Below are 19,394 nucleotides of genomic sequence, written 5' to 3' on the forward strand. Positions count from 1 at the left end.
AAATGGCATGAATTGAGAAGATAATTGGATGATTGATAATGGTTTGAAGTGATAAAAAGAAGACATGAAGTGCAAAATACTCAAAGGATGAAATGCAAGTTTACCAACTTTGACACCTTTTAGTATTTCGGCTATATGCTGACATACAAGTATTAGATTGAGGTAATTCTTATGCCATTTTGAAGTTAAGAGATAGATCTACATTTAGTATGAAGACATCGAAGTCCAGTTTAGTTATTTTCCTAGTCAAAAATTCAAAATGCAGAAGTGCAATTTAATGGTCAAAAGCTAAAACAGAGTTCTGACTAGTCGAGGAGAAAGCTAACTCAAAGGGCTACAACTTTCACGTTTTGTACAAGAGCTAGTTTAGCCTCTAAAATCGAGAAAATATCAGTTGAACTTGGACCTAAAACAGAGTAAAGATGAATTTTGCCCAAAAAGTGCAAACCTGCAAAGAAGAAAACATGGGTTGCAATAAGCGATCTAAGGTCCTTCGGGCTCTCCTCGGGATCCCCCTCAGGAGCCTCCTCGGGATCACCAGGAACCGCAGGCACTTGACCCTCCTCGGCCAAGTCCTGAACCACATCCTCCACTAGGACCCCGCACTCAGTCAAGATACGGTCGGTCCGGTCTCTGACGTCTCCAACTACCCGAACAAGACGACCAGTAGCCGCCTGAGCCTGCTATCTGAAGGCATCAATCCGCTCCTGCTCCTCCAGAACCGAAACCTCAAGCCCTCGGATCCTGACCCCCTGTACTCGAACGACTGCCTGCAAGTGCTCGATCTCCGTCTGACACCTATGATTGGCGCTACCTAATCATCTCCTCTCATCATTAACTGCAAGTACTACCCGATCGGGGTAGGAGTAAGTCTTCCAACAATCGCAACGTCGGATCTTAGATACCGGAGACCACCGATACACAGGCCCACCGGGACTCTCCTGATAGGTAAGTACATGACATATGGGCCTCTCAAGATACACCTAGTCGGTAGATACGGGCTGAGATGGCCCGGCACCCCCAGTGGTATCTTTACCCTCCATCACCTACATTACAATGAACATTGCAAAATTAAACAAGTGAAACATATAAATCGAGGCTAAAGGTCTATTCTCAAGTGTAAAATCCTAACCCATCATAACCAAGCTATCACCAAGGAATATTAAGTATAACGCACTCAATCTACCCAGATCAATTCAAATCTAGGCTCTGATACCACCTGTGACGACCCCACCTCCCCCTAAGGCGTACCCTAGGATTTAGCGAGTTGCCTGCCCAACTCTCGTCAAGACTCACTCACTCAAATCTCGAGAAAATAACTTACATCCATAGAATAATAAATAACACAATAATTCAAATTTAATATATACAGTGATGTTCAAACACAGATACAAGGTTTCGACACACCAAAATACTTTAAAGTGTTTACAATTCAAGTACAATCAACCCTAGTCGGGTGCTAACGTGAGCACAAGTACAAAATTCAAAACTACTAGACTACGCTAGTCTTTACAAGTCTCATGCCTCGCTCGTACCCCTGTAAGGAAAACAAAACTAACGGAATGAGTTAAAACTCAGTGATGTTCCAAATAGTAAATTGACCATTAATTAACAGTAAATGTATCATATTAGTAAAATAGCGAGCATAACAAGTCAAGAAAATGAGCAATACACTTTGTATAGCAAACATTCCACATTCAGTATTTCATGTAAAAGGATACAATTGCTTTTGTAAACCAGTTCCACCATAAATTGATCAATCGTAGTTCACATTCCGTCAACTTTCAAGTAAGGTAACTAGTCTAGTAGTACACCACTTAACTCCAATTTCCGTCCACCAACCAAACCCCTTACCGGGCCCGAACTCCAAGATAAACACTGGTAGTAATACTCGAGTATACCGATTAATCGAAGAGATAACACTCCACTCGACATCACTAACTATCCAGGGTTCGTTATCTAATCGATCAGGTCCTTGCCAGCTCGATTCCATTAACTAGCCACAGGGTTTTTGAAATTCCAGACAGGATAAATGTGTGTATATCAATTCAATTGAAATCAATGAACAAGAACAAATCACATTAAGGCAAGTGCGATAAAGTACACTCTTGCCCTATCAATCCACTCAGATAACATGTAATTACATTGGTCAAGTATGAAACCCAAGTGTCAAGTTCAATGAGATATTTGGAAGCACTCACCAAAAGATGTAGTGCCTTTACGGGTCACGTTCGGGTCTTACTCCGTGTTTGGAGTCCAAATCTGCGATAAAACATTGTTTAAAAGCTTTTACAAGTAACTAAGGTTTGAAACTTAAATGTTTCGTTTAACGAGAATCACGTAATTGAAATTTATTTAGAAAATCTTTGTAAAGTCAAGCTCGCTCCTAAAACAGTGAAACTTTAAAGTGATTAGCCATTGAAATCTCCGTTTGAGTCGAAGTGACGAGAAAAATGTATTTAGAGTAATCGTTACTTTCATGTTTTTCAAGGGTACAAGTTTCGGCCGAATCCTAACTTATATACCTTTATGAAAGAAGACTTGAATATCCTAAACGATTCAAGTGAGGTTCGTTTTCAAACCCTTACTCAAGTCACGAGTACAACTACCTAGCCCTCGGGTGCAAATTTGGGCAGCACGCCCTTAGTGTTTACCTATTTTTCAGCCATTTATGGCTTCATTATTTTTTTCAACTCAGCCCCACAATCACACACAAGTAATGTTACTAACATAGCCCTTCAATTAGGTTTTACAACACAAGTCTAATAATACAATCGGCAATCAGTTTTGAAGACAAAAAGCTAAATAGCAGATTTGACACCTTCTAGCATTTTGGTCACAACTGGAGCTACATTTATCGGATTGGGGTACACTTTACAACGTTTCGAAGCTAAGACAAAGGGTTACAACTTTCATGAAGTCAACTCAATCCAGTTCATAATTGATCTTGGTCGAAATTACAAATTACAGAACCAGAATGTGCTTGTCAGTACTGTTGTCAGTACTGAATTCAAATGATAATTACTCAGGCTACACAATTTCGTTTGAGGCGTTTTTTGATGCGTTGGAAGCTGAAATATAGGGCTAAAAGTTTTATGTTTTGGCCAAAGGCTGATTTGATACGGATTAAGGTGAAAAACGAAGCCAAAAGTGTGAAATCACAAAACTGTCCAAAAAATGAGGCTTTTGGAAGTCAGGGGTATTTCTGTTATTTAACATGCTACAGTGCTCCGATCGAGCTGAAAATTTACAAGCAACTATATTACATCATTTCCTACAACTTTAATATTTTAACCTAAGTCTAATTCGGTCTCTAACATACACCAATAAAGCTGGTCAGAACAGGGCAATTTCACTCCTTAAATCTGGAATTTTGTGCATTCAAGGTCTAACTTTCACATTTCTAGCTTGAACCACTACTTCAACTTCCTATACAAGATTATAAACATCATATGCTATCTAAACAACAAGAAATACAATTGAACAACTCAACCCTAACTCAAAAACATCCACCACATCCATCCAAACCACTTAAATAACTATCATTTGGCACAAGTCTGAGTGGTTATCCAAACTTAATCAAGTTAAAGAAAAAGATAAAGGAAAGGCAACCATGTACCTCTCTAAGATGCTTGCAAGAGGAATCTTTCATCTTTCCTTTCCAAACTTTAGCACCCCAAGTTTTCTAAACTCTCAATTTAGAAGTTAATCGGTTTAGAATTTCGATTTTCTCTCAACTAAACTAGGAATCAAGAAGGAATGAAGTGGTCTTTCTCTCTTGTTTTTCTCCCTCAAGGCTCGGCTGGAATAGCAGAAATGAAGAGCAAATGAAGTTATTTTTGGTGATAAATATGAAAGAAATTGGTTGGTCAACAACCTTGGGATGTTCGCCACCTGTCGCCTCAAGAATACATCTTGAATTTTTTCTTTTTCCTTTTGTTTTATGGTCAAGAATTTCGGCTGTCTTTCTAGGGTAATTAGGGTTGATATTTTTGTACTAATGACAATGAGATTAAGTTAATAAAGTGGTGGTCAAGTGGTGTGTTCAATCGGTAGTGAACGGTACCCGTCGGTTCACACCGTTTTTCCTTAACTCGCACGTACTAGGGTTTTTTTTCTTACCATTCACTAACTTATTATTATTACTTCTAATCACACATTTAATATCATCTAAACTCACTCTTAATCACTAAATTGAGTACACACTCCGCACCGATTACTCACACTACGAAAAGGCGTAAAACTCTAGTTTATCTTAATGATGAAAGTAAAAGGGAAACCCTTAGTTCTATGATTATTTGTAACTATTGGGGTAGTGAATGAGTAGTAAAGCTATTGTAAAGTAATAATTTTCAAATTAAAGGGAATTTTAATAAAAATATAAGGAATTTTACAAGTCCTCACACTCTCTCCCCCTTAAGAGAATTTTGACCTCGAAATTCATACCTTTTGCTGTAAACAGGTTTGGATACTTTTCTTGCATGTCCTTCTCTAACTCCTAGGTTGCTTCCTCTACCTCATAGTATTTTCATAGAACCTTCACTAATAGAATCTGCTTGTTTCTCAAGTCCTTCACCTTCCTATCCAGTACTCGAATGGGTCGTTCCTCGTAGGCTGAAGACTCGTCCAGTTTAATATCTTCTGGTGGCAAAATGTGAGTCGGATCCGGATGATATTTCTTAAGCAAAAAAATATGAAACACATCATGAATCCGAGACAAACTAGCTGGTAATTCTAGTCGATAAGCCACTGTTCCTATCCGTTGGAGTATATTAAAGAGTCATATGTATCTCGATTGCAATTTTTTTCCTTTTCCTGCTTTAATTTTTCCTTTCAATGGAGTAACCCTAAGAAACACTTTATCTCCTATCTCAAACTCCAAATCCTTCCTCCGATGATCGGCATAGCTCTTTTGTTGGCTTTGGACTGTTTGAAGGCTCTGACGAATCACCTTTACCTTTTTGTAGGCTTCCTCAACCCATGGTATTATGGGCGGATCTATAATCTTCCTCTCTCCTACTTCATTCCAATGGATTGGTGATCGACACCTTCGGCCATACAATGTTTCATATAGGGCCATTTGAATAAAAGAGTGATAACTATTATTATACGCGAACTCAACCGGGGTTAAATATTAGTTCCAACTCCCTGGAAATCTATAATACAAGCTCTCAGCATATCTTCAAGAGTTTGAATGGTTCTCTCAGATTGTCCATCGGTTTGAAGATGATACGCTGTACTATAGCTCAACTTAGTTCCTAGAACCTCTTGCAATTTCTGCCAGAATCGAGATACAAATCTGGGGTCTCTATCGGATACGATACTCACTGGTACCCCATGTAGTCTCACCACTTCATCCATATAGAGTTTGGCAAGTTTCTCCAAAGGATATTTCATATTAACTGGCAGAAAATGTGTGGTCTTAATTAATCGGTCGACTATCACCCAGATCGCATCATGACCTTTGTGAGTTCGTGGCAACCCTGATACAAAATTCATCGTTATATACTCCCACTTCCATTCAGGGATCTCTAAAGGTTGTAACAGATCCGATGGTTTTTGATTCTCAACTTTCACTTGTTGACATGTAAGACACTTTTGTACAAATTGGACAATTTTCGCCTTCATATTATTCCACCAATATAGGCTTTTGAGATTCTGGTACATCTTACCACTACTTGGATGCACCGTATACCTAGAACGGTGAGATTTCTCCAAAATCTCCTTCTTCAGTGTTTCATCTTTAGGTACCACGATGCGATTTCAAAACCTTAAAATCTCATCGGAACCTAAGTTAAATTCAGGCAATTCCCACTTCTTCACTCTTTTCACCCACTTCTGTACCGTTGGTTCTTTCATTTGGCCCTCTTTAATCCGATTCAACAGTGTTGACTTCACCTCAACATTTCCAAAAATAACTTTCCGTGGCTCCAGACGAGAGTTCCATTCACATACATCCTCCAATAAGCTCCACTCTCCCACCATTAAGCTTGCTAATTGAGTCTTTCGACTTAGAGCATCTGCTACAACGTTGGCCTTTCCTGGATGGTAATTAATCGTACAATCATAGTCTTCTAAAAACTCCACCCATCGACATTGTCTCAGATTTAGCTCTTTCTGAGAAAATAAGTATTTAAGACTTTTATGATCCGTGTATACCTCAAATGTCACCCAGTATAAATAATGTCGCCATTTCTTCAAAGCAAACACAACCGCTGCAAGTTCTAAGTCATGGGTTGGATAGTTTTGCTCATGAGACTTTAACTTCCGAGATGCGTAGGCAATCAAATTCCTGTTTTGCATTAAAACACACCCTAACCCTTCTCTCGAAACATCGGTATAAACCGTATAACTATCCTGCCCGTTGGGCAAAGTTAGCACTGGAGTCATGATCAATTGCTTCTTAAGCTCTTGGAAACTATTCTCACACTTAACATCCCAAATGTACTTTCCTTATTTCTTTGTCAAGTTAGTTAGGGATCCCGCAATTCTCGAGAAATTCTTTATAAATCGGCGATAGTACCCCGCTAGACCCAAAAAAGCTTCATACTTCAGTAGGATTCTCTGGCCGTTTCCATTTAGCTACAACTTCCACTTTAGTCGGGTCCACAGTAAGTCCATCCTTTGAAATTATATGGTCTAAGAACGCCACTTTCTTTAACCAAAATTCACACTTATTGAACTTGGCGAACAATTGGTGCTCTCTTAAGGTTTGCAATACTATTCTTAAGTGTTGTTCATGCTCCTCCCTTGTCTTCGAATACACCATGATATCGTCAATAAACACCACCACAAACTTATCCAAATAGGGTTTAAACACTCGATGCATTAGATCCATGAATGCCGCTGGGGCATTGGTTAAGCCAAAAGGCATTACCGCAAACTCAAAATGCCCATATCGAGTGTTAAATGCCATTTTTGACACATCCTCCTTTTTAATTCTCAATTGATGATACCATTGTCGAAGATCCAACTTAGAGAACACCACAACCCCTTGTAATTGATCAAACAACTCATCGATATGGGGCAAAGGATATTTATTCTTAATGGTTACTGCATTCAATCCTCGATAATCAATGCATAACCTTAAACTCCCGTCCTTCTTTTTGACAAATAGCACTGGAGCACCCCATGGGGACTCGCTCTCATGTATGAATTCCCGTTCTAACAGGTCTTGCAATTGAAATTTTAACTCCTTAAGTTCATTGGGTGCCATTCTATAAGAGGTTTTTGAAATGGGTGTAGTTCCAGGTGCTAAGTCAACCTTAAATTCAATCTCTTTTTCGGGTGGCAATGACGCCAACTCTTCTGGGAATACGTCTGGATACTCATTGATCACTGGCATATTTTCTAACTTAATCTTTTCTCCTGGGGTGTTAACTAGAAATCCTAGATACCCCCGTGCCCCATGACTAAGCAATTTCCTAGCCCTAATTTCCGAAATAAGAGCAGATGAGGCTAGAATACCTTTCACATCTAGTTTTAGAGTTGCCTCACTCGGTATGCAAAACTCAATCACTTTCACACGACAATCTATTCGGGCATGATAATAAGTTAGCCAATCCATGCCTAGAATAATATCGTACCCCTTAATGGCTAGACTTATGAGGTCAACTACTAATTTTCGCTCACCGATCCATATATCGCAGTTTTTATACACCTCATTCGCAAGTAAAGTTTGATTACCAGTAGGTGTTCTTACTTCTAAGTCGTATGGTAGCCTTTTAGCTTTCACATCAATTCCAAGCATAAATGTGGGGCTAACAAACGAATGGGTTGCACCAGGGTCTATCAAAATTTTGGTTAAACGATGAAAAACAGGAATCGTACCTTCCACTACCTCCGTCTTTTCAGGTACCGATTGCTGGTCCAATGAGTACACTCTGACTGGCACCCTTAATCTGGTCCCTCCTACATTGGTCGGTTTCGGGTTTGATTGGCTAGCCGACTGAGCATCACTGATTAGTGGGCAATTAGCAATCTGGTGCTCCGTACTCCCACACCTTAAACACTTCCGACCTTTTCTCCAACAGTTATTCTCGGTATGGTTCGACTTCCCACAATATCCACACGATGCTCGGGAAGCGGAGGTCTGACCTCCCTGTGGACCACCTCTTCCCTGTCCTCTTCCATTTTGGGGTCCCCTCGGAGTACCTCCCCTGGATATACCCGTAAACCTTTCACCTCCAGCTCCACGATCGATTTTAGAGGGTGGTATGTTTCGATCACTCTGTGCTGACCCTTGACTTCCACCAGATGCATCTCTCCGTTTGGCATGAAAATTCCTTACTTGTGCCCTGACGATTTCTATTCTCTGAACCTTTTCCAAAACCTCCGTAAAAGTGTTGATTTGGGCCGTCGCCAAAGCCTCCTGTATCTCTACATTGAGGCCCTGCACAAACCTCCTTATCCTCCTTTGCTTCATAGCTATCAACTCGGGAGCAAATTTGGATAATTTCGTAAACTGAGTCTCATACTCAGCTACACTTAAAGTCCCCTGACGGAATTTAATAAAATCGTCCTCTCTTTTCTCCTGGACGATAGGTGGGAGGTATTTTTCGTTAAACTCCCGCACGAAATTCAACCAGGTCCATACAGTTCCCCCTCTCTCCCACTTAGCTCTAACTACATTCCACCAAATCCTGGCTGGACCCTCAAACTGAAAGACAACAAATTGCACTTGTCTATCCTCCGCATAGTTTAAAGCGGCGAATATATTGATCATGGTTTCTAACCATCTCTCCGCTCCTTCAGGGTCCGGTCCTCCCAAGAACTTAGAAGGAGAAAACTTTTGAAATTTCTCTAGAGCCCTATCTTGCCCCATTTCTGGATCCCTATGTTGATTCACAGGGGTTTGACCCTGTTGCTTTACCAATCGGGCAAGGATATTGGTCATCTATTGAATTGTAGTTGCCACCTGATCCCCCCCTTCCGCTCGAGGTCCAGGTTGCGGCTCAGTTGTTTCACTTCTTTCCCCTCGTGGTTCTTGTACTGGTTTCTGTGCCTATCTACCCAACGCCCACGATTAGAGCCACGCCCTCGAGTAGCTCCCTGATCCTAGTTTTTTCTACCTTTCATGATTCTTGACTAACCAACTATATAAATATAAACAAAATAAGGTATGGCTCAAATAAAACGTTTCCAAATCATAAAACAAAGGTAATAAAACACATTCAAAATAAACATTTCCTTTATATACATAGCAAAACAAGTCACATAACAGGTTAGAAAGTACTATACATGCCAACCTAGCCAAGTTAAAGGTTTATACTATCTAAGGGACATAGAACAAAACAAACCCTATTTACATCCACCGTAACACGTCACATTCAAAAACAAAAGGGGACGTGTCATCCCACTATGCCCCTCACTACCTTACAAAAATCCCTCAAGCCCTAAACTAGAGGTCTAGCTAGATGCCGACCCAACCGACTCTGCAGGTGCCACCGGTTCCTCCTCGGGATGCTCCTCCGGCTCCTCCTCGGGATGCTCCTCCGGCTTCTCCTCAGGAGTCTTCTCGGGATCACCAGGAACCGCAAGCACTTGACCCTCCTTGACCAAGTCCTGAGCCACATCCTCCACTAGGGCCCCACACTCAGCCAAGATACGGTCGGTCCGGTCTCTGACGTCTCCAACTACCCGAACAAGGCGACTAATAGCCGCCTGAGCCTGCTGTCTAAAGGCATCAGTCCGTTCCTGCTCCTCCAGAACCGAAGTCTCAAGCTCTCGGATCCTGGCTCCCTGTACTCGGACGACTGCCTGCAGGCGCTCGATTTCCGTCTGACACCTACGATTAGCGCTACTCAATCGTCTCCTCTCATCATCAACTGCAAGTACTATCCGATCGGGGTAGGAGTAAGTCTTCCAACAATCGCAACGTCGGATCTTACGTGCCGGAGATCACCGACACACAGGCCTACCGGGACTCTCCTGATAGGTAAGTACACGATATATGGGCCCCTCAAGGTGTACCTGGTCGGTTGATACGGGCTGAGATGGCCTGGCACCCTCAGTGGCATTTTTACCATTCATCACCTACATTACAATGAACATTACAAAAGTAAACAAGTGAAACATATAAATCGAGGCTAAAGGTCTATTCTCAAGTGTAAAACCCTAATCTATCATAACCAAGCTATCACCAAGGAATATTAAGTATAACGCACTCAATCTACCCAGATCAATTCAAACCTAAGCTCTGATACCACCTGTGACGATCCCACCTCCTCCTAAGGCGTACTCTAGGGTTTAGCGAGTCGCCTGCCCAACTCTCGTCAGGACTCACTCACTCAAAACTCGAGAAAATAACTTACATCCATAGAATAATAAATAACACAGTAATTCAAATTTAATATATACAGTGATGTTCAAACACAGATACAAGGCTTCGACACACCAGAATACTTTAAAGTGATTACAATTCAAGTACAATCAACCCTAGTCGTGTGCTAGCGTGAGTACAATTACAAAATTCAAAACTACTAGACTACGCTAGTCTTTACAAGTCTCACGCCTCACTCGTACCTTTGTAAGGAAAACAAAATTAACGGAGTGAACTAAAACTCAGTGATGTTCCAAATAGCAAATTAACCATTAATTAACAGTAAATGTATCATATTAGTGAAATAGCGAGCATAACAAGTCAAGAAAATGAGCAATACACTTTGTATAGCCAACATTCCACATTCAGTATTTCACGTAAAAGGATACAATTGCTTTTGTAAACCAGTTCCACCATAACTTGATCATATAGTAGTTGACACTCCGTCAACTTTCAAGTAAGGTAATTAGTCCAGTAGTACACCACTTAACTCCAATCTCCGTCCACCAACCAAACCCCTTACCGGGCCCGAACTCCAAGATAAACACTGGTGGTAATACTCGAGTATACCGATTAGTCGAAGAGATAACACTCCACTCGACATCACTAACTACCCAGGATTCGTTATCTAATCGACCAGGTTCTTACCGACTCGACTCGATTAACTAGCCACAGGGTTTCTGGAATTCCAGACAAGATAAATGCGTGTATATCAATTCAATTGAAATCAATGAACAAGAACAAATCACATTAGGGCAAGTGCGATAAAGTACACTCTTGCCCTATCAATCCACTCAGATAACATGTAATCACATTGGTCAAGTATGAAACCCAAGTGTCAAGTTCAATGAGATATTTGGAAGCACTCACCAAAAGATGTAGTGCCTTTACGGGTCACGTTCGGGTCTTACTCCGTGTTTGGAGTCCAAATCTGCGATAAAACATTGTTTAAAAGCTTTTACAAGTAACTAAGGTTCGAAACTTAAATGTTTCATTTAACGAGAATCACGTAATTGAAACTTATTTAGAGAATCTTTGTAAACTCATGTTCGCTCTTAAAACAATGAAACTTTAAAGTGATTAACCCTTGAAATCTCCGTTTGAGTCGAAGTGACGAGAAAAATGTATTTCGAGTAATCGTTACTTTCATGTTTTCCAAGGGTACAAGTTTTGGTCGAATCCTGACTTATATACCTTTATGAAAGAAGACTTGAATATCTTAAACGATTCAAGTGAGGTTCGTTCTCAAACCCTTACTCAAATCGCGAGTACATCTACCTAGCCATCGGGTGCAAATTTGGGCAGCACGCCCTTTGTGTTTACCTATTTTCCAGCCATTTATGACTTCATTGTTTTTTTCAACTCAGCCCCACAATCACACAGAAGTAATGTTACTAACATAGCCCTTCAATTAGGCTCCAAAATCATCTAATTACAACACAGGTCTAATAATACAATCGGAAATCAGTTTTGAAGACAAAAAGCTAAACAGCAGATTTGACACCTTCTAGCATTTTGGTCACAACTGGAGTTACGTTTATCGGATTGGGGTACACTTTATATCGTTTCGAAGCTAAGACTTTCATGAAGTCAATTCAACCCAGTTCATAATTGATCTAGGTCGAAATTACAAATTACAGAACCAGAATGTGCTTGTCAGTACGGTTGTCAGTACTGAATTCAAATGACAATAACTCAGACTACACAATTCCGTTTGAGGCGTTTTCAGATGTGTTGGAAAGCTGAAACATAGGGCTAAAAGTTTCGTGTTTTGGCCAAAGGCTGATTTGATACGGATTAAGGTGAAAAATGAAGCCAAAAGTGTGAAATCACAAAACTGTCCGCAAAATGAGGAAGTTAGAGGTATTTCAGTCATTTCACATGTTACAGTACTCCGATCGAGCTGAAAATTTACAGGCAGCTATATTACATCATTTCATATAACTTTTATGTTTTAACCTAAGCCTAATTCGGCTTCTAACATACACGAATAAAGCTGGTCAGAATAGGGCAGTTTCACTCCTTAAATCTGGAATTTAGTACATTCAAGGTCTAACCTTCACATTTGTAGCTTGAACCACTATTTCAACTTCCTATACAAGATTATAGACATCATATGCTATCTAAACAATAAGAAATACAATTGAACAACTCAACCCTAACTCAAAAACATCCACCACATCCATCCAAACCACTTAAATAACTATCATTTGGCACAAGTATGAGTGGTTATCCAAACTTAATCAAGTTTAAGAAAAAGATAAAGGAAAGGCAACCATGTACCTCTCTAAGATGCTTGCAAGAGGAATTCTTCACCTTTCTTTTCCAAACTTTAGCACCCCAAGCTTCCTAAGCTCTCAATTTAGCAATTAATCGGTTTAGAATTTCGATTTTCTCTCAACTAAGCTAGGAATCAAGAAGGAATGAAGTGATCTTTCTCTCTTATTTTTCTCCCTCAAGGCTCGGCTGGAATGACAGAAATGAAGAGCAAATGAAGTGATTTTTGGTAATAAATATGAAAGAAATTGGTTGGTCAACAACCTTGGGATGTTCGCCACTTGTCGCCTCAAGAATGCATCTTGAATTTTTTCTTTTTCCTTTTGTTTTATGGTCAAGAATTTCAGCTGTTTTTCTAGGGTAATTAGAGTTGATATTTTTGCACTAATGACAATGAGATTAAGTTAATAAAGTGGTGGTCAAGTGGTGTGTTCAATTGGTAGTGAACGGTACCCGTCGGTTCACACCGTTTTTCCTTAACTCGCACGTACTAGGATTTTTTTCTTACCATTCACTAATTTATTATTATTACTTCTAATCACACATTTAATATCATCTAAACTCACTCTTAATCACTAAATTGAGTACACACTCCTCACCGATTACTTACACTACGAAAAGACGTAAAACTCTAGTTTATCTTAACGATGAAAGTAAAAGGGAAACCCTTGGTTCTATGATTATTTGTAACTATTGGGGAAGTGAATGAGTAGTAAAGCTATTGTAAAGTAATAATTTCCAAATTAAAAGGAATTTTAAGAAAAATATAAGGGATTTTACAAGTCCTCACAGTATCTGACCAAGAAGAGTGTGGAAACTTGGAGAACAACTCTTGGTAAGTTCAAAAGCCAACTTTGCCAACCAAGAAACAACTCACCTTGAGTTTGAATCTCTTTATAAATAGCAGCCTTTGAAAACCATTTTCAAAATTTTGGAAGGCTAAAGAAACTACACTAAAAATGTAGTTTTCACTAGAATTTTCTTAGTTCATTAGTTAGGGTAGTATAGAGTAGTTAGTGTCATTTTTTTTTCTTGTATTTGTAGTTAGATTTGAAGAGCAAAGATGGAGAGTTGAAACCTATGTGACAAAGGTGACTTCTCCCCTATCGCTTTCTCTTTTGTATTTAAGTTCATGTTTAACTATAATACAAGTTTGAATCTTGTTCTTTATGTTTAGTTAAAGTTTATGCCCAGAGTATGGATGAACTTTCTATATCTTGTTAGTGATGTTTAGTTATTTATTTGATGATGTTATTTTGAGTAAGTTATTTATCACTCTTGCTTTTCTAATCATGATTAACCAGCCATTAGTTGTGATAATCTTAAGGTGCTAAATTTGCAATGAGAATTAGGATTTAACACTAATTCAAGTGATAAACCTATGGAGTACACTCACGAGAGTAGATGTGCACCTATATGGCTTTAGTGACTTCTTTCATATAATTTCATACAAGGAATACGTTTGTATTTAATTTCATAACCACGAGAGTAGGTATGGCTTAGTTACAAGTATAGTTGATTCACTACAAGAGTAGGTTTCACATACATTAGGAAATTATGCCATAATAGTCAAGATAATAGCATTCACTTAATCGGTAACTTCATTTGCAAGAGTAGTAGGGAATTCTACACCTCTAGGAGCTTTTTATTGTAGTTTCGTTATTTTTATAGTGTAGATTTAATTTCTTGTACTTGTGATAGTCTAAATAATAAAGAAATTTGAAAATCACTAGTAATTGAAAATCTTCCCTTTGGGATCAACATCTAATACCCCTATGCTCAATAAACGACTCGTATATTTGCGAAAAATCGCGTGTGGGGTATTTATGATTTTATAAATGTAAAACTTAATTGTGGATGAACTAATTGATATATGTATATCCCGCGCTCGTCACCTTGTTTAGAGATATTTTTACTGGTATTGACCTGGATTTGGATGCTCAAGTTGAATTCGGAGCATTCCAAAAATTTGGGGATCCAACTACAAGAAGACTAGCAGTCTGATACAACACTACTTTAGTATCTTTTGTCTCGATTTTCTTTTTGAAATTTATCATAAGGTACCCAAGAAATCTTAACCACTTTTTTACTTTTTCTCTTTCTTTATACTAGAGAGAACCGACCCAACAAAAAAAAAAACAAACAAGTATGGAAGCTGTAATTGTAACTGTAAATCACGATCGAATCTATGGAAGCACTGGTTTATACATTTCTCTTAGTCTCAACTCTAGGGATAATTTTTTTTGTTATCTTTTTTCAAGAACCTCCTAAAGTTCCAACTAAAAAGATAAAATTATTTTTCATTATCTCAATTGAAGTTGAAGTAATGAGCCTCCCAATACTAGTCCCCATGTTCCTCAAATGGATCTCTTAGTTGTCGAGAAGGTTGCCCAAAAGTGGTATATAATGCGTAACCGGTAAAACTTACAAGTAAACCAAATATAAAGATGGCTACTAGGGTTGCTGTTTCCATTATTATATAATTTAAAGACCACAATGGATCTGTGATAAGATCGTTTATTTACAACGGAATGGTATACAAAGTCAATAGATCTCAATGAATACAATAGGATTTATAACTACACAAACTGTTGATAATAGTTCAAGATTTGTTCCAAGATGAACTACTGTAGATAGTTTATTAAAACCATTGAATTCGAAATATGGTAAAGTAGCTCTGGGGTGGGGAACAATCCCTTTGATGGGTGTCGCAATGGCTCTATTTGCGCTATTTCTATCTATTATTTTGGAGATTTATAATTCTTCCGTTTTATTGGATGAAATTTCAATGATTAGAGCTATAAGAACTCCCAAGTTCTAGCTTTTGAATCCAAAATAAAATGAATCATTTAGAACTCGGATTTCGAGCCCATTCCATTTTGGGAGTTCGATCACGAAATTTCTTTGTTTTTGTATTTTCAAAATATGAGTGTGTCACTTGTTATAATTGATCCTATTGATATTACAGAGAATGGGTCTATCATCTTGACAGAGATGGTTCTACTTCTCGGATATTTATTTTAGTATCTACAACACTGAATATACAGAATAGATTAAGAAATATTTGAACTATGATTCATACTTAATGTTCAGACCTCGTATCATATCCGGATTCAAAAAATTTTCAATTTGCAAAAAGGAATTCAATTTTATAAATATAAATCGAAAGGTTTTTCTTCTATTTTGATTTTGACAAAAAGACAAAAATTTCTTTGACTTTTTAATCATTCTATCTATTCATGGAATAAGTGATGGTCCAAGGATTCTTACTCAGGGAATCTTTGACTTAAGTTAAAGTTTTTTTTTAATTGAATCATCGCATTTCTAGTATGAATTTAAGGCTTTGGAATCAATTCATAGGGTTCTTCACAAGAGATTCCTATTAATACAATAAAAAAATGAATAATAAATATTATATATAAATATAAAAATGAAGTAGGAAAGGAGAGGATTCAAGAGGCCTGTAAGAAAGATGACTGAGCCAACTTGAGATTTGGGTACTATCGCCCCATACAAAGAAGAGCTTTCAAGTTTTTCTTTTTTCATACCTTCAAAGAAGATTGAATCTTTGATTCAAATAAAGTTCAAACTTTCTATTACATATCCGTTGGAAAATAGTGTTGGGGTATTTTTGCTTGAGTTGTACGAGATGAAAGTCTTACATACTGTTCTCAAGGGGGTTCCACGTATCTCATGAATACCTTATAATTGGTTCGAAGAACGTCTCAAGATTCAAGCGATTGCAGATGATATATGATAAGTGTTTATTTTGAGTATTTTAAATGTATTTTATTATTTAGTTTTGATGTGTTTTATTTACTTTTATAACTAATTAACTAAATTTCGAGTGAAGTTATGCATTTGATGGTTTAAGTGTCAAAAATTACATTTCTATGGATTAAAGTGGTGAAAACTTTATGTTTTTGTAGATTTAATGATTCAATCATCAAATAGAGTGAGCTGAGAAGATATTTTGATGATTTTTGATGATTTGAAAGGATTTAAAGAGGATATGAAGTGCAAAGAGAAAATGCAATTAAGTATAAAAGAGGAAAAGTTAGACAGTTTTTGCAAATACTATCCATAAATACACACAAGAAAACATTCAAGATACCCACACATTAATACCCTTTTTTTCATCAACCACACAATATCCACATGTCAATACTCTTTTCTTCATCAACTACATAGACCTTCTCTCTTTCCCTCTCATTTTTTACACACAAACGGCTCCTTCCACTCCAGCTAAATTTGGTTTGCAATCAGATTGCAACCTGTCATTTTGGATATTTTACATATGTATTCTCTCTTATATTTCTTATTGTGGCCTTAAAATTTTAAATATTCTTAAACTACCTATGAGTAACAAATGGAATGGGTACCTACACAATGAGTTGCTTCCAAACCAAGCGATTTCACCCATAGCTCTGAGAACTTGAACTGGCTTCTTGCATGATTACCTGGACTTGGAAGCTTTTTCATAATAGTAAATTGATTTACATATAGGTGGGTTTTCTCCATGGTTAGGCTATGATTTGTAATGTTGTTTTTTTCTCCCTCTTTTTGGTTTGGGTGGACGAAAAATGAGAATAAAATTGTCTAAGGAACAAAATGGAAAGACATGATAAGTACTCGTCAGTTGTTATGAATGATTTATGTTATCTATTAGTTATTATAGAGTCATAGGAATTGTAATTGGAATGGAGTCCTAAAATTTCATAGACGTGATTTGAATTTTTGGTGTTCTAGATCACTGGATAAGGGCCACATAAATTTGAAATGGTGAGAAGGGATAAGGGTCACCGAAACATGCACAGCAATTGGAAATTGTGAGAAGTTACATTGCTAGTAACTAACAATTTCAAATGGGTTGATTGTAGCAAAATTGTGGAACTAAATAGTTATGAATTAAAATAAATCTAAAATCCTAGAAAAAAAAGGATTGGGATTGTGTGGGCGTATGGAGGTTTGTAATAAAAATCCCTTCCTTCCTTCCTCCAATACATATAGATATAGATTAGTCTAAAAACCCATCCTATGCATGGGCATAAAGAATGCTATTATGATAAAATAAATAAACAGCTATGGGAATACATTAACACATAAAAATTTAATAAACAACAGTTTAACCTATGAAATATCAAGCAATTTTTAACTGCCCCTTCCCCCTTCTAGCTTTATAAATCCTACCCCTTCCTTGTTGAAATTTTTTTTAAAAAAATCAATTTTTAGTTGCTGTCTACCTAGTGCAAACATGCACATATCATATTAAATTGTAATAAATCTAAAACCAAATTTTATTTGCCAATTCATTTCTCAACCATCATGTCCAACATTGAGAAAATTCAAAAAGCATTTGCCAAAATATTAAATTCATTTCTCAATCATCATATTCATTACATTTGGCATAGAACCCATACAGTATCGGATTCTTTCAAGAAAAATAAAAAATTATTAAGGCTCTATTTTATATAATTTTAAATTTTAAATTTTAAATTTCTAAATCTTTGTTTGTCTATTTGGCCTAAAATTATTAAATAGTACATGATTTTATAATTTTCAACCTGGCCTCATATTTGTAAACCAAGAATGTAATGTTTTAAATATATGCAACTTAAGTAGTAAAATATTAGTGCATAGAGGTGAGTAAATTTCTTAATCAAGGTAAAATGACAAACAGAAGCATGCACTGTACATGGAAAATTGATAAAAGTATTTTTATAGTTTAATTTTCACAAAAAAGTTTTGTGTCATCAATGCACTATAATGTATAAGAATTAAATTTATCACAACTTTTTTTTTATCCTCCCACCCCTTTCCACATCCTTCCCATTCCCTAAATTTATCAAAACTAATTACATACATAAACTTCAAGTTTGCTGCAATTTTTTTATGAAAAAATACTATTTATAATCTTGCATTGGAATTTCACTTGATATGAGAATAAGAATTACATTCTTCTTTTAGTGAAAAATTCTTTTTTTTTTTACTGCTCTCTATCATAAATAACCTTGCTAGATAAAAATGATAAAAGGTTCAACCTATATTTTGTGCAACCAAATTTAGACAATTGGTTGACTACATTTTTCACTTTTATTTTGGATAGGAATTGCATATGTTACATCCGATAGCAAAATCAAAAACTTGTACGGTTATTGTTTCATTTACTAAATTTATTAACCATTTTTAGCCTAACAATTGGATAAGTTGTTTTCAATCGTAATGATTTAAAATGTTTGTTTCATTTTTAATTTTATTATTTAATGTACTTGTTAGGCCTTTAGATTGTAAATTGATTTTTTTTTTTTTAAATTTTTGGATTGCATATTTCTAGGGAAAGGGAGTTTTTCAGAGCTTCTTTGGAGGGTCTAGAATAAAAACTGGATGAAGAATTTATAAATGTATAGAGATAGAAATGATAATATGTGAAATTGAGGCATTTGTCTAGATAATTGCATAATCTGAAAACACAAATAATAGATATAGAAACCAGAGTAGATCTTGGAGATAAAGAAAAAGGAATTTACAATAGTAATTTAGATTAGGATAATACATAATCAAAAATACATGTGGACCAAAAAACTCCTATTCCCTCTTAAATGTTAAGGTTGTGTGGATCATCAAGGTGTTAGAGTTTGAAATAATTTAAATTTTGAATTGATGAGAATATAGTCTGCAATCAATATTTTGAAATCAACTAATTACATTTTAGGAATTAAAATAAATAGAAAATCTACAAAAAAAAAAAAGGAATTGAGAGTTTGGCGGTCTAGGAAGGTTCCTAACAAAAAACCCC

General features: G+C 36.9%; 1 protein-coding gene across 1 annotated transcript; it reads right to left on the reverse strand.

Annotated features, from left to right (window-relative positions):
- Positions 1 to 983: 983 nt before the first annotated feature.
- Positions 984 to 8,425, reverse strand: LOC113759863. The gene is made up of 2 exons (XM_027302441.1): positions 7,121 to 8,425; positions 984 to 1,046 (listed from the first exon to the last, which is right to left on the reverse strand). Exons 1-2 carry the CDS (start codon positions 8,423 to 8,425, stop codon positions 984 to 986), a joined length of 1,368 nt encoding a protein of 455 aa, XP_027158242.1.
- Between the last annotated feature and the right edge of the window lie 10,969 nt (positions 8,426 to 19,394).

The sequence above is a fragment of the Coffea eugenioides genome, chromosome 2 (assembly GCF_003713205.1).
Source record: "Coffea eugenioides isolate CCC68of chromosome 2, Ceug_1.0, whole genome shotgun sequence".
Taxonomy (NCBI): domain Eukaryota; kingdom Viridiplantae; phylum Streptophyta; class Magnoliopsida; order Gentianales; family Rubiaceae; genus Coffea; species Coffea eugenioides.

Excerpts from the sequence above, each read along its gene's own strand:
- LOC113759863 (XM_027302441.1), bottom strand. The coding sequence starts at position 8,425 with ATGAAGCAAAGGAGGATAAGGAGGTTTGTGCAGGGCCTCAATGTAGAG. Across the intron at positions 1,047-7,120 it reads AGTCCCCATGGGGTGCTCCA|GTGATGGAGGGTAAAGATAC; the intron begins GTGCTATTTGTC and ends ATTGTAATGTAG.